Source organism: Neolamprologus brichardi, chromosome 13 (assembly GCF_056152115.1).
Source record: "Neolamprologus brichardi isolate AB-2024 chromosome 13, ASM5615211v1, whole genome shotgun sequence".
NCBI lineage: Eukaryota > Metazoa > Chordata > Actinopteri > Cichliformes > Cichlidae > Neolamprologus > Neolamprologus brichardi.
The window spans coordinates 6,506,188-6,528,964 of record NC_142116.1 but is presented as its reverse complement, the minus strand read 5'-3'; the positions used below and the strand labels follow the sequence as shown (position 1 = coordinate 6,528,964).

Here is a 22,777-nt window from a genome sequence, read left to right as displayed (position 1 = left end):
TGTCTGTGTGTGTGTGAGTGCGCCCAGGGAGGAGTCTGGAAGTGGGGGGTAATCACAAGCATCTGTCCTCTCTCCACACGGCAATTAATTAGATAAAATTAATTTGGAAAGCATGTGTGAATGTGTGATCCCATACTAGGAACCTCCCGCCTTCTTACAATCTCACACACACAAACGCACAGGAAATTATTTACATGCCTCAATCTTTGAACTATAAAGCATATATTATTTAAAATTAGCATTGCGTTCACACACAAACAACCCAAGCGAATGCACACGCTCTTCTTTCTGACACAATAAATTAGGCCTTTTGAGTTCTCCAAACTATTTAAGAAATGGGAAATGAGCAAAGGTGAAAACTTTGGAGACACACGCGTGCACACAAGCGCAAATTAATCCCAATTTGTCGGCCGCGGCACGGGAGAAACTTTTGGGATTTCATACTTCATACCAGCTTTTGTCACCTTTGCATGAATAGCCGAGGGCTGAAATAATTGTGTTTTTCTTCCCCGAGGCCCAGTCAGCGCTCACAAGCCACTGGCCTACGTAATGTGTTCCAGACAGAGACAGGGGAGGGGGGAGAGCAGTATACACACCATGGCTACGTGTACAATACAGAGAGGGTGTGTGTGTGTGTGTGTGTGTGTGTGTGTGTGTGTGTGTGTGTGTGTGTGTGTGTGTGTGTGTGTGTGTGTGTGTGTGTGTAAAAGTGATGAAGGTACATTTGTGTGCGTGTCTTTGTGTGTGTGTATAAAGGTGATGGAGGTACATTTGTGTGTGTACGTCATGTTTTTTTGGGGGTTTTTCTTCCGAACTGTGTGTGTCAGTATGTGACTGTGTTACTGTGTGAGTGGGCATATGTGGCGTGGAAAGGCCCTTAATGGAGTTGGATGTGGTCCACAATAGCCAGGACTTCACCTTAGAGAGAAAACACAGAATGAAGGGGACAAAAAGAGATGGAGAAGGACGCAACAAGAATGTGATCAAAAGAGGTGAAACGTGATCGTAAACCATTGGTGAAAATCCCATCATATACACAGCATACAAATCAAATACGGATATGGACTCAATGCATTTAAGTTAAATTAATGTAAAAACACTACATCAGAAGTATTTCATACCACAGTTTGATTTATGTCTGTGTTCATACCTCAGTTTTTGAGGTTAGCATTTCAGCTCTCATCTCGGTTTTTTAGGCCACAGTTTCAGCTATTGGCTCAGATTTTGGTCTACCAATTTCGCGTCACGCCTCGCTTTTTGGGCTAAAAATTTAGCTTTAGGAGGCATTTAACATCATGCTTTTTGTACTATACTTTTAGTTTCTGTTTCAGATTTCAGCTTGTTTTGGTTTTGTTCAAATCTCGATTTTTTTAGCTACGGTTTTGTTTCATGCTTCTTTTTTTGGGTCGGAATCATATCTCGGTTTCTGGGACACATTTTCAGCATGTTTCATTATTTGGCCAGATTCACATCACAGCTTTTAGCCTACAGTTTCAGCTCCTGTCTTGTTTTTGGGCCAAGTTCAGGTGTCAACTTCTGGGCTAGTTTCGATTTGTGCCACAGTTTTATGATCAGGATCATGTGTCGGTCTTTGAGCTACGGTTTTGGTTCGTGGCTTAGTTTTCCTTCAGAAAGGATACATCATAATAATATTTAAAAAATAAATTAAAAAAAAAAGATTTTTACCATTGGCCTAATCACTTGACTGAGACTGTATTGATGAACTAAAAATAAACTCCATTATTGTGATGCATTACCAGTTCCTTTGCTACAGTATAATAATATTTAAAAATGCAGCTTTCATCAGACTACTATACTTAAACCAGTCAATAACAGCTCCACAGAGGCATCACATGGATATGGGTTAATGAAACTAGATGAAACTCACAGGTTTTGGTCTCAGTTAGGGATATGCAACTAAGCAAAATTTGAATTTCCATGCGATTATGCCCTCCATTAATTTTAAATGCAGGATAATCAATATCAGGTTGTTTTGTTGAGGGTTGTTTTTTTTAGGGGGGGGGCATAGTGTATTTTATTTTGTCTTTCCTTTACCGAGATCTAATTTAGCCTTTCCTTAAAACTCCAAACTCAGGTCAGGCCAAGATAAGAGGAGGAGAGACTTAGATTAAGAAAAGCAGTAAAACCAACTCAGCTGTTTGGAAACACTTTGGTTTTAAACAGTCAGGTGATAATAACAAATAAAACAACTGCATCGTGTTTTAAAAGTCAGTTTGTCGCATTAATTGGTCATGATCAGAAAACAGCATAAGATATCAATATAACTGTGGTTAGACTTAGAAACCATAGCCTTGGTTTGAAAATTGTTACACACTTATAAATTAGATATTTTTCCTTTTCTGTAATAAGAGACATAATCAGTCTTACTGTCAAATTTTAAAGATTTTAACTATTTAAAAAAAGGAGGACAGGAAAAAGCTGCGAGTACATAAAGTGTCAATTTCAAATTCGATATTTAAAATGTGTGTACGTGCAGCAGACAGGCTGTCAAACGTTGTGAGTGCCGATTTGGAAGCGCCTTCCTGCCTGGGTGACATTGATGTAATGTGAGTGAAAAAGGTGAAGTATGAGTTGGAGGGAGGAAAGATGGGCCTTTGAGTGTGTATCACTGTATATTCAATGTATTCAGACATGATAGCTTCTCACATGAAATGCAATGGTGTGTGTGTGTGTGTGTGTGTGTGTGTGTGTGTGTGTGTGTGTGTGTGTGTGTGTGTGTGTGTGTGTGTGTGTGTGTGTGTGTGTGTGTGTGTGTGTGTGTTATTTAAATCCCTCCACAAAGCTTTGAAGATGAGGCAAGTTGGTCTCCCATCTCCAGCTTTGGCTGATATGCAAACGCAGAGAGAATACACACAGACATACATACACATATTAACCCCACTACCACCACCAACACAGACACACACACACACACACACACACACACACACACACACACACACACAAAGAGCCTGTCAGCACAATGCCTTCAAATATAGCCGTCCAATCTTTTGACTCTCAATTTGCCCACCTTTTTGATAATACGCGCCTGTTTGAAAAAGGGTGAAAGGCAAGGGTAGCATGCAATTTAGAGATACTACTGTGTAGCCATTTTCAGCCTTCCGCCTCTTTCCCTCTCTCTCCTTCTCCATCGCTTTCTCCTCTTTGCTCTTCCTCTCTCTCCATCTTTTGATTATGCGATTCGCCTTGGCAGACGAACAAATAGAGGAGAGAAAAAGGTAGTGTTTGACACTGCCATTTTCAATGACAAAATACAATCTAGCCAGGGCCAGTAATTCGACGGGGAGGGATTAGCCTAGCGCGAGGTTGGGCCCCCAGATTAAGACGAAGCCCGAGCGCGGGGATCTTGAATTTCATCATCTTCGGCGCTCGGGCACAATGCAGTATTCTTCCCCTTTTCTCCTCTGCCGTCTGATGAGGGGTCAGGAGAACTCACCTCTCCTCTTCTTCTGTTACTCCTCCTCTTCGGAGCAGCACTCACTACTGCATTCATTCATGTGTCCTTTACTTTACATTAGCTCAGATACCTGAAGGGTGTGGGTGGCTGGTGGGGGGGGACGGGGACGCGAGTGCTCTTTACAGTCATGCACACGCAGGCAAAGTCAGAATGAAAATAACCTAGAATGTAATACGGATAATGTTGGATAAGGTTATACTTTTCATCACACATGCTTTGAAACAAACACACAGAAACGTGAAGGCTGCACAGACATCTAAAGACAAACATAGATGCAGGTGACAAAAACGGGTTATCCAGCAAATTTAATCATGAATGCCTGAAAGGAGTTTGCTCATCTTAGGCTGGACTGCCCTCTTGTGGTGAGAATGTTCAAATTAGAATAAACACTGAACATGGTTTATCAATCATTGCCTTTGCTTGCACATATCGTGTAATTATTGTGTCTCTCTCTCTTTTAATCACTGACTAATATTAGCAGTGAGAATATTCACTTTTTTTTAAAGGAGCAATGGGTGCAAATCAGTAGCACTGGTGTACATCAATGAATGCAAATAAAGATCTCAACAGAACTGAGATACATTGGTTTGTAATAATTTAAAGCAGTGGTCCCCAACCCCCGGGCCTCGGTACTGGTCCGTGAGTCGTTTGGTACCGGGCCACGAGAGTTGAGGCTCAGGTGTGAAATGTATGGTTTTCAGGGTTTTTAAATCGGTTTTCAGCATTATTTTTTTATCGTTTTTATCGTTAACTTGGTTTTCCTGGGTCTTTTCACGTGTGTTATGAATAAATCATCTTTTTTTCGGTACCGAGTGAGTTATGAGTTATATTTAATAATATAATTGGGTTTAAAAAGAGCTCCTCAGACAAGTTCAGTCTTGTTGAAGTAAAGAAACAGTGACGGCTTCACCGCTCTGTGATAGACTGGATAAGAGAATAGTTCAACAATTTAAGAATAAAGTTTCTTAACTTATAAGTGCAAAGAATTCTGTAATTTTATCATTTATACCATATGTTATTATTAAAAAGCTTCAGAAAATCCAGCCAAGTCCTTGAACCAATGTGAGAAATTTACATTCACATATAGTAATGACTCATTCTGTAATGAAGTCACTGCATTGGGTCAGGAACCATGGAAAAGAGAGGAAAAAGGGAACAACAACAACCACCCAATACTTTAAACACATGTAGGAATGCCCTTCTCTGGGCTCTAGCTCACTAAAGAAGGTCTGCCTGACCTTTCCAACCGTGTTGGGAAATCACCGATCCAAAAAACTAATTTCAGCATCTCCATCCTCATAGATGCTCAGAGTTTTTCTAAATCATTTCTAAGGGACTTGTTTGAAGGATCTTTTTTAGGCTTATAGTTAGGAGAAACTCGGCCTCAGGATACCTCCACATGTGTGTGAAGGTGTAAGGTTGCCTTCTCCCTCCTCTCCCTCCATTCCTGCTGTCAGTAGACTTTGTCAGGCTTTGATCTTTCTATCATTAGTCAGGTATGCAGAGACACAGGCAAACCACCAACTTGTCTTTTTCTCTCCCTTTCTTGCTTTTTCCTTTCTTGTGCTCTCCCACGCTCTACCTAGAGAAAACCTGCTGACCTGCTTGTCTTCTCTACTCTCTGTCAAAGATAGAAAGGTAGAGCAGCGTCGTTTCTTTGAGCTTGACGAGTACAGAAAGTGACAGTTTCTGTGCTCTCTGCCAGCTCTATTTTCCCACATTCTTTAAGAACAGGGTGGAAGAGTCTCGGTGTCCATCCCTGTTGGTCACTAACAGTGCATGTCTCCCTAAAGTCACACATTGGAATATTTGGAAGTTGGTTTAAGAGAGCACTTCTTAAAGATGTGTTTACTCGTGTCATGAAGTCTAACAGCTGTTTTTTACAACAAAGAAAATTGGTACAGTTAATTTTGTTGTTGTTGATTTGTTACTTCAAACAGCTAACCCTTTAATATAACAGCACACATAATAAATCTGCTAATTAAAAAACAACAAACAAACAAAACAGTCCATTAAAAAAAACTAACTTTTGAATTGTTTTACTATAATATACTTTTCTGCACGTAGAAATGCAGGCTGACCATTCGTTAGGATAAAAAAAGGCTTGCATAAGAGAGGAAATACCTTTCTCTGGTAATATTCCAAGCTCCAAACAGAAATATTTGAATACTTTCACAGCTCCTGATTAAATTGCAGTATCCTTGTCCTTTAACTAAAGGACCTGTATATGTACCTGTGACCATACAGAAGTACCTGAGTAAAACCTCAAATAATTGTATTCACACCAACTGTTCATCAAAAAATCTTAAAAACAAAAAACAAAAGACTTGAGTTTGGTACCTTTCTCACATCTAAAGTCAATATGTGAGAGGTTTAAGTGATAAACTGATATATTCTGCAAAGACTAGGGATCTTTTAGGGTCACTGGTTGCATGACTACAACTGGATTCCTTCTTATATCATTTCCTATCATGCTTTGTGTGGAAATTTACAAGGAGAAAAACTTGCTGAACAGTGGAGCAGAAACAGTGGGGGCTTTTGGCTACAGCTGCTCTTTGTGTGTGCAATGATTTGTTCTGTGAAAACAGAAAAAAGATGAAAAGAGCAGAAGATGGACATAAGCGAATGAAGAAAGAGCACCTAGTGATTGTTGGCGTTGGTCACATGATTGAATGTCAGGATTTGCATAAAACCTGCTTGGTTTTACTGGGAAAAAAATAAAAATAAAAAAGTAGTACAGGTATAGACAACTCCAGGCAAAGTTTTCTTTATCATTTGATTAACCAGAGGCATATTCTTGAAATTTCAGTCCAGCACACAAATCAAAGTGGGCTGTATGTTACAGTTGGGCAGTTGGACGAATGTTGAACTTTTCACTGGTCGCTTTTACAAGAGCGATTTATTTACCTATTTATTTGCCCATGAGTAAGTTTGCTAATAATGTTGGTTGAAGCTAAGAGAATCAGTCAACAGGATTTTAATTTTTTTTTTTAAAGGGCTATTTTAACGTTACCCTCTTCCAGGAGGAGGAGGTCTTCAAAGAGGAGGTCAGGAGGTCTTCTCGAGTGTGCGCCCAAATGTAGCAGCGATTCATTTACTCAAACTCATAACATAGTGAAAGAAAAGCGGTAGCCTATGTTAAAACAAACAAAAACATTTTATTTAAATTAAAAAAAACAAAACAAACAAAAACACAATTTTGGGGAGGGAAACAAAGAGAAACTGGCTTCTTTTTTCCACTATAACCGTGTTTACAGGCCGTTCCACTGTTTATCAGTCTCACTGTGCACTGTGTCCACCAGGGGCTGTCCTTTCCATGTTATGCTGCTGGTGAAAAGCTTTTCCAGAGCTTGTTGATGGAGCTGCAGACGCTGGTGAAAGCCTGGCATACTCAGTGGGATGGTGGACACGTATTTGCTCATTCAAGTTAGTTGCGTGAGTCCTTTGCTGGCACTATACGTCTGGACAGGCAGCACATCCCTTGGGTTACATCCTCAGGTTTACCTCTTTCCTTCGGTTTAAAGCAAAAGAAATCCCCCATTGGCGACTTTGTATTTTCTTTTGGCAAATAGGTCCTCCATGTTTGGACTTATTCTGTGTTCTAAAAGCGCAATCTGTGCATGTATGTATTGCTCCGCCCATCAAAAAGTCACCTCCACGAATACATCGCCTATCATCATTTATTGGACTGATGAATGTCGGTCGGAAAAATGCTTACATATTGCCCAGCTGTACTGTATGTGGCCCATAATGTGAAATGAATTTGACATCCCTGTTTTAAAGTGATTTTTTTCATGAGATTCCTGGTTGATTTTGGAAGTGTGCGGGTTTTTATCTTCTAGTTTTTAACCCTAGATAAAAAAATTAAAAAAAACAAAAAAAAAAACAGTGAAAATGCTTTCTCCACAGTCCTGGTGGTTTTCCTTTGGTGGAGCGATACCTTATGAGGACAAAGATGGTGAATTCTGCTTTGTTTTTCTAAATTGAATTAATTAATTGGAAGGATTTAATGCCTATGAGTAAAAAAAGGCCACAGTGCAATAGAGGACCTGATTTTTATGCATGTCTACATTTTAAAACTACTTGCCGGTCTACACACTGAGGTGAAATGGTGCTTACTACTATGTTCTGGGGTTTCATTTAATTATGAGAAAAGCAACAGTTGATTAACTAACCACAGGGTGGCGCCTGCCCTGAAAGTTTCCCCTTATGTGTACCTTGAACCAGAATTAGTGCTGAGCTTTAGCCATAATGTGGGACAACAGTTCCAGTAGCAGAGCAGGCCTATTTCAGTGACAGAATCTTTTTATTGTCACATTTACATTAGCTTGCACTACTAATAAAGTTTGTGAATACTTGGGATGACTCTACAATAAGATGGTAAGAAAACAAAGACAATACTTTCTATTTAATAGTTTGACGCATTTATTACTTTTAGGCTGAACTTCTGTCATTTGTTTTTAATCAGGATGTCCCAAAAAGCTGAAAAGCTGTCAGTTTTAACTAAAAATGCTAGAAAAAGGGAGCATATTCTTCTCCTATCTCCACCTGATCCTAGGGCTGGATCAGGTGACCCTGAATCCTCCCTTAGTTATGACACAATAGGTCTAGGCTGCTGGGCGCTTCCCATGATGCACTGGGTGCTCTCCTCTGTGTTTATACACCACTCTGCATTTAATCATTAGTTATTATTAATCTCTGGCTGTCCCTCACTGATCCTGCTTCTGCTGGAGGTTTTTCCTGTTAAAAGGAAGGTTTTCCTGGAGGAACACCTGGATGTTTTCCTTCCCACGGTTGCCAATGCGCTTGCTCATAATGGGTCATATGATTGTAGGGGTTTTCTTTCTGTATCATTTACCTTACAATATAAAGTTCCCTGAGACAACTCCTGTTGTAATTTGGCACTATATAAATAAGACTGAACTGAATTGAAAAATGCAGATTCAATTAGTTCAACATGTGTGCAAGATTGAGGGACACCACGTCACAAACCCGCCACAAGTTACCATGAAAAAAAGCAAATAAAAGTTTCCAGTTCTCCCTGGCCAACTCCACTTCTCTTCACCAGTTTGCTTCAATTCTCTACTTTGCTGTCTGAGTTTCTTCCTGCTCTCACAAACCTCTAAAATTCTCTCCATCCATGTTATTTTATTATGTTTTGGTTCTTCTTGCCAATTTTTGTTTTAGTTTTTTAACTGAAACTTGTTTTTTGAGGCTTTTTTCAAAAAATTGTGTCTGCCAAACCACACTCAGCAGTTTACAGTTTCTTTCTTTTTTTGGCTATATGAATTAGTTGGTGCAACAATCTAGGCAGAGCAAAACCATATCACTTAAAGTGTAAATGCATATCCTTAAATAAAAGTATGTAATGAAAATGGTAGGTCTAACAGAGCTTAAATGTAACATTTTAAAAGGTTACAGGTTAACAATGATGCTGTTTTTGACTCACTGGCTGGTTAAATTTTAATGTTTGAAACAACTCAGTTGTGACTGTGGAAATGGAAAGAGGCTGAATAAAGTATCGTTCCGTGAAGAGGGCTTTTATTTTTCCACTGTCATGGGACAGTGAATATGGTGCACAATATCTGAAGCTGTGTCACCTAAAGAAAAAAGGCTTCCCCACTATCACTTTCTCGCCTCAGTCAATTTTCCATGACAGCCCAAGCATGACTACTAGAGAGCAAGCAACTGTCCTTCCTTGGATAAAGTTTTAGTTTTCACTTGTTTCTGCTGACTTATACAGCAGTCTGACTAACATGGCATGAGCACATTACGGAAAAGCAGTTGCTGTAATATAAATTGATGGGAACTCCTAAAAACATTTGCGTTAATAAAGTAACAATTGAATTTTACAAGCACATGTATTTTACATGCACATGGTTTGTGGCGTCAAAAAGACAAGTGTAAAAAGTACTCTGCTATTACTTGAGAAAAGCAGTCTGTTACTACAATAAAAACAAATATATCCTTGTAAAACATGTACATGAATATTATTCAAGTCATTTAATCCAAGGTACTCAGAGTATGTAATGACATAAACTGACCACATGGTGGCACAATCTGCACATGAAATGCAAAGACCGTGCCCCTAGAAGACTCCTGAGAATACTGAAAGCTGGTAAATCATCCCTGTCTTGTTTAACATCTAATCCCCAAGTTACTCTATATGCCATTTCAGATGAGTTTGAGCACTTCACACAATTATAGGCTGCGCTCCTTTCCAACCATCAGGTTAGACAGAAAATATGAATATGTAACAACAACAAAAGCATCGTTAACCATGTTAATGAAGAAGCATGTGTACATTTAGTACTCACATTTTCAATGACAAACGTCCATTCTTTGTCCTCAAACTCCTCTGCGTGGGGGTCCTACAAACAAGACAACAGTTATTTAATTAAATTCTCATTTTCACTTTGGCCGTGTGCCAACAGACACAGAAAATTGTGAGTGAGCTCAACAGCTTCCAACCCACTATCATCTCTATTCACCTCATGACCCAGTTTTTATGTTCCATTTCCCCTAATAAATTGTTTGCATTACTGAGGTGACTTTCAATTACACGAGGTTGAGCTACTGAATCCACAGATGGAAACATTAAAATGCAGAAAATTTCTGTGTACTTTAAGCATCTCCGTGTTGCCTCTCTTCCCATCTTCCTGCCTGTTTAAGATCAACATAATGAAAAGAGACAGCAACAGAGGCAGGAAGCAGCCCGGCCTTACTGTGCTGCGGTGGGTGACCTTCACTGCCCTACAGTACTCTCTTAAGCACATGCACAGTACACACAAACGCAAGACAGAGCTGGACACACTACAAAGAGAGAAAGCACAGCTGCATGTCAAGTGGTAAACACTAAAAACTGGGCCAATTGAAACCAGATGGTTGGATGCAGGTTAAACCAGTACAATCACTTCAGGTGCTAAAGCATCTGCACATATATTATGCCAGTATTTGGACTGTGGGAGTCAAATTGCAGAACAGGTGATTTGATAGGTCAGATTTCAGAGATGCATTAAACCCTGGTTGCAATGGGCGTTTCAAGGATGGTCAGCTGACATACGTCAATACCAGGGGGCAAGCCCCAGACTAAAAACACACTTATGATTTATGGGGCACAGCTCAGGTTTAGTCTCTACACCTTTACTAAAGTATTAATGCAAACAATGGCCAGATTTAAATAATAATAGTGATTAGAGCAGGGCGATATGACCAAAAATATTTATCACAATATACATTTGAAAATTTGCGATAACAATATATCTGACGATATAATTGACACTAGACAAAATACTTTACAAGTCCACAACTTTATTAGTGCAAAAAACCCCATCAATGTATTTTCACTTAAAAAAGCAGCTGTTTTTTTATGTGCATTAAAGTTATATAAAAATGTAACAGTGCAAATTCCTTGCTGACAGTTTAACCAAAAGGCATTTCCAGTGGAAATTGGCCAACATATCCTCAGCATAACCATGTATAATATCCACAAAACTTAAAAAGAGGTTATACACACACAATACTGTAATATTATGTTGAAGCACAGTACGTATCACTCCGCGAGGCTCCTGACTACAATAGCCGTAATGCTCCGACAATCCATCAAGCGGTGCGGGTTCGTAGCTTAGCAAAGTCGTACTAAAACATTTGACAGATTTTCAAGCACCGTGTACCACATAAAATCGTTTTGAGGTCAGTAAACACAACCAGAATTCATACATAAGGCACACGGGATTATAAAGGGCACTGTCGATTTTCAGAAAAATTAAAGGATTGATTTTAAGTGTGCCGTATAATAACGGTAATAACGACGGCCCGCTAGCATGCTCTACCAAAAATAGTGCTTTGTTGTGTATCTGACGGACGAAGCTAAACCAGTTCCACACCACTGAAGTTGCAGCATTTTTAGAAACCAATTCTGGTTCATCTGTTTCATTTAACAATCCACTTTCGCTCTTCTCATTCTGCGTCGCAGCCATGTGCGTATGTAAACAAAGGCACTGTGCATGCGCATTTTACCCATATTCTATCGCGATATGTCATTTTCCTATCGTTGCCCAAAATTACACCGGTATTACTGTGAACAGTATGATATAGCCCAGCCCTAATAGTGATATAAAAGCTTTAAAGCTGATCCACCCAACAAACATAGGAGGACAGGTTTTCAACCAGACTTCATTTAAAAGGTAGAGGAGGAGTTTCTCTAGTGAGGACAAACACAAATCTACAGTCTGCTGTTTGTTGCAGCCTCGGCGTGTAATACACGAGCTCTGATTGCCTTTTTGTCTGGCTGAGCTCAGGACACACTCCCAGAAATCAATATTCCTGCAGTCTAGTGTAACAATCAGACAACGCCCACACACAAACACAGAAAATAACACAGCTTTCTCACATACACCCCCCCTCCCAAACTGTAAACTTTCTGTTATTTCACATCCCACATGCTTTTAAGCACCAGCAGAGTGAAGCGTTATCAGCTGTTTTCGTGCTGCTGGTAAACAGAAGCTGCAGATCACACGCAGCATGCACCTTCTTCTGTGACATATTGTTTTCATTAACAAGTTCCAACATTAGTGACAAGGATTTTAAAATTTTGTTAAATATTTTAAAATATGAACAGGAAAATGCTTGTCCTTTCCAATAATTCATAACCAAACAACTCTTGTGGTACTCTCAGTGAGATTCATTTTCAGATACTTTGAAATAAAATTTAAAAAATAAAATGTCACAAGTCAAATCCAGCTAATTTAAAACTCAATAGGGTAAAAACAATAACTGCCCACTTTTATTATGCACATTATCTCTGTTAGGATTGATCTGTCTGCATAATGAGCAGCCAGAGCACTGCTTACTTCAGTTAATATTTAATCTCATGATTTTTTTTTACTATATACAAAGTTCAGCTAAGGCTGTCTGGTAGTGTACATCCCCCTGATGCTACAATAATGCAGGGCTCAGCTAGTTCAGCTAGCTTAAGGCCAGAAAACACTTTGACAGGATCGTAAAATCATGGTTACGCTTCTCCTCGCTTTCAGTTACCACAATTCAGAAAAAAAATCTGAAGTGTAAGTTATTAGATACTTGATTTGCCAAGTGTTACACTTGGGCAATTCAAGAGTACTGTAAATCAAGGCACAAACCTAGTCTCATTTAAAAAACATTTAATGTGTAAAAACTGGTGCAGTTTCCTATAACACAGGTAAAATGACCCAGGTAACGTTAAAAGCCCTTGATAACATTTAGTCGTTATAGGACCAGAGAGGTCTTACACCTGAACAGGTCTTAAAACTCTCAAATCTACAGAACTGTAGGCTTGGGATGTGCACGACTATCCAAGCAGAGGACTGAATGTCCCTGCTGACAGGTACCACCAGAAATATAATAATTGAAACTAGGCTCATATTTTATTGTTATACAACATCAATTAATTATTTCTGTAACTAAGCAAGGTTACCAGAGCAACTCTGCATGCAGCTTTTGACCTGCAATTGACCAGGAAAGTATTTGCCAGTAATATAACTACTGCAGATTAGGGTGTTAATGCATTTTCAAAGGGTTTTCACAACGTTTCCCTTTCACTCAGTGTAAAGCAGTTGAAATACAGCATAAAAATGTTCTCATTTAATGCACTATCCATTTATAAAATGGATGACAATCAGCCTGAGCTGTCTTAAGGAAAATGAGCACCATTTCATCTTTAAGTCTCAGTTTTTCAACATTATAAAGAAAGGCTGCTTTAGTAAATCATATAAACCTCTCAGCACAGCTACTTTACTTTCCTCTTAAAGAAATAAATCTGTATTGTTAGATAAAACATTATTGGCAGCTCATTACTCTGAGTCTGACAATTTAATTAAAAAATATGAAATGTATTGTTAATCCACTGGAAAATCTTTTTCTTGTCGACAGACAGGAAATTTTGTTTAATTGTTCATCTATGGGGGACCTATAAGTACCACTTCTTCCCACTAATTTTCAAGCACCTGTTGTACTAGAAGACAATATTTTCCTTCCTCTATATATGCTCCATCTTGTATATATGTACACATATGCACAAAATAAATGATCAATTAATCAATCAAATTTTTTTAAATATTCATGCAACATCCAAAACCTTGTCTGGTGTCTTTTTTAGTAAGAATGGTGTCAAAGTGACAACGATTCAACCTTCTTGGATTAAAATACCAAAATAATAAAGTCAAACATTCTTGAAAATGATTTACACTGCGACTCCCATCAACGACTCGAGGACCAAATAGTGAAAAGTTATGCCGACCTTCTTTGCACAGCATTAGATGCTTTCATTGTCCAATCATGGTTTACAGACTGTATTATTAAACACCCTGATTTATGACATGCTCCTGGCTGTGTTCGTGTAAACTAGGATGATGTTTCAGAGTTTCTTTATTTTTATTATCCAGAATGAACAAAAACCTTTCTACGAGGGCAGCAGGCTTACAGACTGCATTCTATTGCCGTTTGATTTGAGCTCCATCCAACTTAATGGTTGAATGGTGCCTTCAATGGTTTTGCATTTTGTCTCATTACCAAAACAGCTTTATTACTTCCTCTGAGACAGGAAGTGGAAGTGGTCCTAAAAAAAGAGAGGCACTAATAGTACAGTTACGCTCAACAACCACAGACTTCAAAAAACTGAGCCAGTACACACGAAAGCAGACATAACGGTTTGTTTTTACAGATGTCTGGAGATGAAGTCTTTACTCTATTTGAGGGTTTTTGTGTCAAGTGCCTTGGGATTGACTAGATTTTCATGTATTTAGTAACCAAATTGTTAAAAGCCACCACCACCACTTCACAAAGCAAGACAATTATGGTAGGTATTCGTGGTAGGAGTTATGGTTAAGGCAGGTAAGATACTGAGCTCTGAGCTGACCTGTCAGCAAAAAGGCCAGTATGTTAAAGTAAGTCAGACAAGGTGACAGATACCCGTTTAAGTGTACAGTAGAAGCAGAATTTTTGGCATAAGCCATTTATAAAGATCATATTACACAAGTGTGATCGAACATTTTATTAAACTAATATTTAATTACCAAATTCAACCAAACATGATGCTTTGACTGAATCCTTCAGCCCCTGTGTCTTTAGCACTTTAGTAGCATGATGACAATTTCATGCTACACACTCTAGATTTCTATTAACCAAGGAAGCAAAACTGCCTCAGAGCATCACAGAGTCACCACCACGATTCACTGTAGATGGCATCATTCTTCCTCCTCCAGACTGCCTTCTTTTATGAAAGGTAATGTTTTCTTCTCTTAAGCTCTAAGCCTGATGGGTTTATGGCTTTAACAGAAAAACCTGAACTCTGGAAGTTAGAAATTGTTTGTACAACAATTGATTTGTAAATTTGTGATCTTGTGAAAGATGTCATTAAGGAATTGTAGGCAAAAGTCAGGAAAATTAGCATTTTATGTTAAATTTAGAAAAATATTAGCTGTGTTGAGCAATTTAAACCGTCTGTGTGTGCTTTTGGTATTGAAATCAACTGGAAAAGTTCACATTTTGCTATTAGGATTAGTTTGATGAGGGGACTAAATAAGTGTGCTTCCAACTAAATGTATATACTAAATGTTTAGCCTAACATTTTCCCAGAAAAGTCTGAAAAATTAGGGCTAGAGTTTCCTTAAAGGCCTGTTTTACACAGATAATAGAGCAGCAGGTTACCTTAAAAAGAGTGACCGTGATCTCAATGTTTTCTGGTACAGGCCACACCACGACTCCTCTGTAGGGGTTTTTGATGCCAGGCTGCCAGCTGTGAGACTGCAGGACAGAAGGATGGATGATGAAAAAAATTACATTTGGAAATAAGTGGAAATTGAAAACTTTCTTAAACTAAAAATGCATCTAATCCAATACCAACCTTGGAGGATTTCCGTCGACTTCTACGCGTCCAAACTACCACCAGTTTGTCTGGTTGCCTGTGAGAAGAGAGAGGAAAGAAAGATTAATGTAAAAAAGGCCAATCCATCCACTTCTGTGCTACACTTCAACATATAATTACTGTCAGTCTAAACTAGATTGTATTTTATTGTTTCAAGTTTAAAACCCTGATAAGCCCTCTGCTCTGCACACACATACAAATACCTGCATAGTCTCACAGCATGAATAAATCATGATGAGACAACTAAACCCCAGCTTTGTCCCTGCAGACTGCAGCACAAACAACAGGATGCACACTTGCAGAAATACAGAGTATACACATACAAGCACGAGTTTAGTCTAACAGGAGAAAAAACAAACAAACAAAAAAACGAAAAACAGCAAGGGGTCTGAGAGTTAGGATAATCTGACCCAGTCCAGGATGGAATCAGCTGTAAGGTGTAATAACCACTGAGATCAGTGCACGAGCTGTTAGTGGCAGAGCTAACAGAGCATGGAGGAAGCAATTTGGAGAGGTTTCACACCTGGGATGCCAGCAGCACATCTTTCATCCCAAATTCACCAGAAAAACAGTCACGAAAAAGCCTTTTTTTTGTTGTACATGAACATGATTTAGTACATATGTGAACAGACAAAGCAAACATTGTTATCAGGAACATTAAAAAATAAAAAATAAAAATGTAAAAATGTAACATTCATGCCCAGAAATTAAAATCAGTAGATTAGAGATTGTGACCATTTTACAAACTGCCATGCTAAGTTCAGTCACATGACAAGGCAGTGCTGTGGTGGTTAGCACTGTTGCCTCACAGCATGAAGGTTCTGGGTTCAAATCCGCCTCCCACAGACCAAGAACGTCCATGTTCGATTATTTTAGAAGAAATATTTACTTATTTTACATCATCAATTGAAGTTGCAGTCCAACAAAAAAAGTTTTTGTGACCTGATGTAATTCCTTATTTTAAAAAATAGATTTTAAGTACTGCTGCATAACTTTTTTTTTTTTAAACTGACAAATGAGATGACAGGCAGCAGTTGAAGGAACAAACCAATACAATTTTTTAAACAGCATCAAGACAATGCAGGGTGTTCATAAGCAGAAGAGGAGTGGCTGTAGTTCAGATTAGGCATCTAAGTGCATTCTGAAATGCAGCTGATGGTGCTGCGGTTCATGTGTTAACTGCTGAGGCATACTTTGGCTTTTAGTCATGCTTAAGCATCTCTCTCACTCTCTCTCATGGGCAAGCCTCCACTTCATGCTGTGAACCTCTCCAGCTTCATGGATAGCAGTCTGTAGCTAATGCAGACTTCTGGTTTTGCACAATCACGAAGAAAGGGGTAAACTACTCCGTGTATTCATCAAAATAACTTTATAAGCTCTGTGAGTGACTAAAAAGCAAGAAGCTACATCATATTAATATTGCCATCAGTTACAGATGCACTAATCCAGATTTTCCTACTTCCAATATCACACTAATACATTAGCTTTTGGTATCTGTTGATAATGGGTAATGACATAATACCAGTGTTAAATCAACAATTTTCATCCCTCACTGTGAGAAAGACTGGAAATCATTCTGATGGATTTTAGGAAACGCAGAAACAGCAGAGTTCACCACGGAGGAGAAGTAGTGCCAAAAAAATATCTAGATAAAAAAATTGAGCATGTGAAGAACAGACTTTTCCTGTAGTGGACAGTTTGTACTGTTTTAACACTGTTTCATTGCAATTAATTGGTCTATTTTATGACTTTGCTCTTCATCGTGACAGCAGCTAAGCTTAAGACTCAACAACAACAACACAAACATGAGAAAGAGTAAGACAAATAACATTTTCATGCCATTTTCTGCTGACAGTACACAGTTAAAACCTATAGATAACGGTGTACAGAGTGTCCGTGTTGTGTACAACAAACAAGCCAGTCTCATTAGAGAGAGGGGAGCAAGTGCAACAAACTGAAAGTAAAACATTTGTATTCTGATACAGTCCTTAACAAACTGTTATGAGAAAAAAAATACAGTAACTATAATTTGGCAGTGGTCTAGCACATCTATTAAGCACTGTATATACTAGATTCAGCGATAAGACAGAACTTTTACTTTGAAGGCAAATGTTCTCTGTTTCCTGTTTGCATTTGCATTGACCAGTTGGTGAGTGAGCAGGCAAGTCAGCATCTATGTCAGCTTCTATGCAAACTACAGGCGACTGCAGCAATGTGCTAGCAACTAAAGTATTAACAATGTGACCAATAATTTCACCAACAAATCGAAAGCAATTTCCAGTAACAGTCTCCAACTGTCAGGGTGGTTCGCCTACCAGTCGGCGTGACTAAGACCTGAATAATGAAGCAGCACATTTTAAAGTTAAAATTCAGAATGAAACACTAAGCCTCTTCATGCAGATTGATATTAAAATCCAGATCTGCATCATGAAGTTCTGTATCTGCAATATTTTAGTGTAAAGTACTTGATGTTAAACACTAGATTTATGCATGCACCAGCCTTTATGTATAAGATTTTTAAGAGAACAATAACAAAGGAAAAGAATGACAGACAGTGTTACAGAGAGAAAAAAGACAAGAGAAAAGAGGGAAAGAGTGAAAAGAGACAAGAGGAGAGGGGAGAAGAAAAATGACATAACAATTTCAGCCTTGAGGAGAGGCCACACATAGAGGAGCTATTGTCCAACAACAGATGCCATATCAGAGAGAAGGCAGAGACACACAAATATCACCCTCCCTTTGTCTCCTTTGTACAGTATTTGTTGAGCTATGAGAAAAATTTAAACCATTTGTCTGCAGGCTAAATTATTTCAACGCCCTTTTTTAGTTGTGTTCAGCTACAACTTCAAGGCTTCATTCTGTGTGTAACATTAATCAATGAGCCATCAGAGGGGAATGTCACAACACAAAAACACAAATGAGATGAAGACGGCCACAAAAAGGCCTGAGGAAAAACTATTAAAGTGACATTCATCAGCTCTCAGTCATACCAAGAGTTCACTAGTAGAGTTCACAGCTAGATTACAGCCTTATGTTTACCCTAGATTTGAAGTTTAGTTTAGATGTTTTATAATTTTATTGTATACGTTTAGTTGGTTCTGCTTTCTCTTCATGTAAGAACTTTGCAAAGTGGCATCCAGAAAAGACACCAATAGGATACAGCACAGTACACAGATTAGAATTAAGCCAAGAGTGCTCTGGCCAAAATAAGCAGCAGTAGAACAGAAATTGGTTAAATAGACAAGTGATACCCACACAAATACATACAGCAAAACACAAAATAAATTTGAAACAAATTATTATGAAGTCCAAACCCTAGGAGCGTTTTGTCTCATACTTGGGCATGACCACTACCCTTCTGAATGTTAAGACCTTCACAAACTGGATGCCTAAATTCCGTGCAAATATTTTTTTGCTTTAAAAACATTTTTTTAGACTCACCTACTCTTACTGCAGCTGATCACGTCAACCGCATAATTTCACTGGATGAATTTGCAGTACTTATTTTTTTGAAACAAGTATTTTATAATCCAAATAAGACCTGACCAACTAGCATTTGGCAACAATTGCACTCGTAACTCAAATTGTGTGCCGTTACTGAATATATAATGACATGGAAACAGTAAAATAATAGTATTTTACTACATTCATACTGCTAGATGCTGCTCCTGATAAATGTCTGAAATGATTTCTCTGCCTCCTCAGATATGTTCCCAATTCTGCCAAGAACTCAACCTCCCCCACTGACATCCTGAAATATGTACAATGCGCCTGTGATACACCTTCCACTCCTGGACCAAACCGTGCCTTCTCCTGAGAATTGGATGGACCCAGAATCTCAGTTTTTACATTTTTCATATTTATTCAGGAGAAAAATCAGCCCCTCCAATTAATTTACTCAGTAGGAATCCCATCGCTTTTATTTTAAAATTTCAGTTCATGTTAATCAAGTACCCTCACCCCCTCCAGTCTTGGGTTGGACTCTGTCGTCTCTGAATATCCCGAATATCCAAGAAAACCACAAGCAAACTCAATGTGACCACAACATAGAAAGAGGATAATACATTTATTTGACATAGATTTATTTTACCAACAAAGATTTCCATTTAAAGAAAGATAAAATAAACTAAAGATCTGGAGCACCAGTCAAAGAACTGATACCACAGCAAATGGATTGGTGTTTATATAGTGCCCACTCAAAGCAATCCTACACAACAAGCTCTGTTCTATTCTATTCTATTGGCAATTTGGGGTTGAACATCCTGCCCAACACACAGACTAGAGGAGCCACAGGTCAAACCACTTACTTTCCCATTAGCAGATAAGCTGCTCTATCAAATTGAATCCAATTTGTTTAAATAGCATCAAACAACAAGAACAGTTGTTCTACTTCCTGCACCACAGTAACCTCAGAATAAAATAGTAAAAGACACAAAAAAGTGGAAGGAGTCTGGGCCAGCCACATAAAGGGCAGTAGGATTCAGGACTTCTCTAAAAACAGACTACCAGGATCTCCATCCTGAAAGCAGAGAAACACTCCCACAAGGAGGTCTGGGAAATATGGAGCGCCTTTTCCGGCCTCCCTCACAAAAGTACTCCATACCTAAAACATTTCATAATGAGAGAGCGGAGATGGGCAAAAGACTAGAGACAGGAGAAGCTGAGAAAGGTAGTCCTCATTCTGATCTAAAGATTTGAAGCAAAAAAACAACTGGTTCATGTACTGCTAACGCTGAGATCGCCAAGGCTCCAGGACAGAACAAGGACCACTTCCACCAACTGTCAAAGACAATTGAGTTGGAGTTTGCTCATAGTACAAGAAATCCACTGGAGAAGCTGCTGCTTAAAATGCGCCGTTATTTTTTTCAAAGCACTAGGCAATTAAAATACCCACAGAGGAGCACCCTATATACCGCTTTATTTGATAATTTAGGTAAGATGGTGTAGGTGTACCCTTACTTGACTCTCACTAGCAGAATGGGAGAGACAAATTAAAGAGGCAAAAAGCATGAAATAATGAGCACAAAAGTGTGCGAACTAAATGGCAATACAAGAGGGAAAATGTTCTAAAGAAGACAAAAAAATGTGAAAATGATATTCAAAGAATGTTGAAGAAAGAAATGAAAAGACTAAGAATTTGTGCATGTGTATGTTGGAAAGAGATGGCAGATAAGACTAAAGTGGGTATTTCTTATCCACAAAAATGTGCATTTAGTGAGCATGTAGTTATTTAATGTTCCCTTAAACACCACATCAGCTATATGTGGAGTCCATAATCCTGACGTTACTGTGGAGTATGTGTTTATAGACTTTACAAACACCACCTACCAACATACCAACAGTTTCCATTAAGTATAATTAACCAAAAATTACCAGATTACTTCTAGAAGATTTCTCAATCAATTCAGCTTAGGATCGATTTCTCTAAGACAAAGAGATATTGACATGGAGAAAGAGAAATTTAGACCAAGAGAGATCAACAAAGAGAGATAAGAGATAAAGAACTATAGAGAGATAGAGTTAAGAGATAAAGCGAGATATTTAATCGCATCATCCTGCTCATTGTGCTGTATCATAGTGATGTATGGAGTCCACTCAGTAATCACGACCTCTACATGTAAGGCTCTGCAGATATACATTTTACATTCATGTTTAAAAAACAACAACAACAAAAACCCACCCCCACAAACAAATACCTACTGATCATTAGCATTCACAGGAGAGTACTCAAACTCTCAGAAGAAGAAACTAATGCAGATTAGAAGGTCATTTGAACCTAAACAGAGCTTATGAATGGATAGAATATCCCATAACTGTCAGAAATGGACAACTGAGCCAGATCATAAAGAAGTATAGGCTCAATGACCACAAACTGGCAAGTGAACAAAGATGATGCAATTCCTCCTGAAATTGTGCAGTGAAGTAAGGAACTCTTAGTTTATTTCATTCACTTAGGTAATTCCAAATTTCAATCAGCAAAAGGAACAAGGACAATGAGAAAGGGCATACACACACATGCACACACATGTCCAATATGACGTTTAAGTGTTCACTGAGCTTTCCAATTTAAGCTGAAACATCTAATTTTGTTGTTCTTTTTTCCTATTATTATTATTTTATAAACTGTATTATGATGCTTTCAAACAAGTTTTAAGAAACTCTCATGTCAATAAAGCACCTTTGAATTTCAATTGATAGACAAATTTATATAGAGAGAGACAGAGACAGAAAGTGAGAGAAGAATAAAGATGAATAAAGAGAAACTGATAGAGAGGGAGGAAAAAAATAGGAAAAGCAAAACAGTGATTTAAAGAGACAGAAAAAGAGAGGGAGACAGACATACTGACAAAAAGAAATACAGAGAGAGACAAAGTGTGATCTGACAACTATTGTAAGAAAAAAAGCATTTCTTTCTTATCAGTTCCTAAAAAAAGGTTCACAAACTGCATGAGAGGCTGATTTCCCAAAAAGTGAAATAATGTCACCATCTATAACCCCACAGAATAACATGTGCAGCTTAAACCAAAGACAGTCAAATAATCTCGCGCTTCACTGTTTGCACACCTCGACCCCCCTGGATAGCTGGAAGTGAAGGGTGTGTCAGGAAGTTGTGGCTGCCATATCTTCTGTGTAGGCAGGAGAAAGGAAACACTTCATTTTGGTATGACAGTTCTAAAACCAACACGTATACGTGCACACACACACACACACACACACACACACACACACACACACACACACACACACACACACACACACACACACACACACACACACACACACACACACACACACACACACACACACTCTAAGAGTGTAGGAAACCCAAACACACAGCAGGGCAGGGCACAGCTAAGTTTTGGTGGCAATAAAACAAGTGATAAACACAGTGATAAAGTATCATGTATCTTAAAAACACAATAGACACTTTGGCAAATTGCAAGAAGCAAAGCTGTCCACTAAATAATGATTTCCATTTTTATCCAGCTAAAAGATAAATATTCTTCTTTGTTTGCTGTATTTTTAACAGTATCCTGGTTTGTGGTATCAAGGAGATTAGAAAACTAAGTTTTCCAAATAGAACTGTGATACTCAAATGTAGTGAGCCACCAGCCATAAAAAAATGCAATGAATGCAATGAAGAGAATTCTTCTTTGACATCTGACATGCAGTGTAGGGGTGCAGCGCTAACTGACTGCCACAAGCACTTAACGCTAAAGATCTGGTCAAAATGAGAAACACACAGTAACAGCCCCACCATTAAAAGCTTAGCAAAAGAATGTATTTGTCATACCCGACCTACTTCGTAAGTTCTGACTCAGTAAAGACAGCAATGAGGCAACAAAAGGCCCAGGGATACTCATGCCTTAGGACAACAAGGGACAGGAGGAGAGTAA

The 22,777-nt window shown here is 38.5% G+C and overlaps 1 protein-coding gene across 4 annotated transcripts in view; it reads right to left on the bottom strand.

The window, feature by feature from the left end:
- Nucleotides 1–22,777, bottom strand: part of ehbp1 (EH domain binding protein 1) — a 157,100-nt gene that overhangs the window by 121,156 nt on the left and 13,167 nt on the right. For all 4 annotated transcript variants that reach the window (XM_035904844.2, XM_087850042.1, XM_087850041.1 and 1 more), the window contains 3 exons: nt 15,360–15,417; nt 15,164–15,259; nt 9,796–9,849 (listed from right to left, as the gene is read on the bottom strand). In XM_035904844.2, coding sequence (XP_035760737.2) covers nt 9,796–9,849; nt 15,164–15,259; nt 15,360–15,417 — 208 coding nt within the window. The remainder of the gene's footprint in view (nt 1–9,795; nt 9,850–15,163; nt 15,260–15,359; nt 15,418–22,777) is intronic.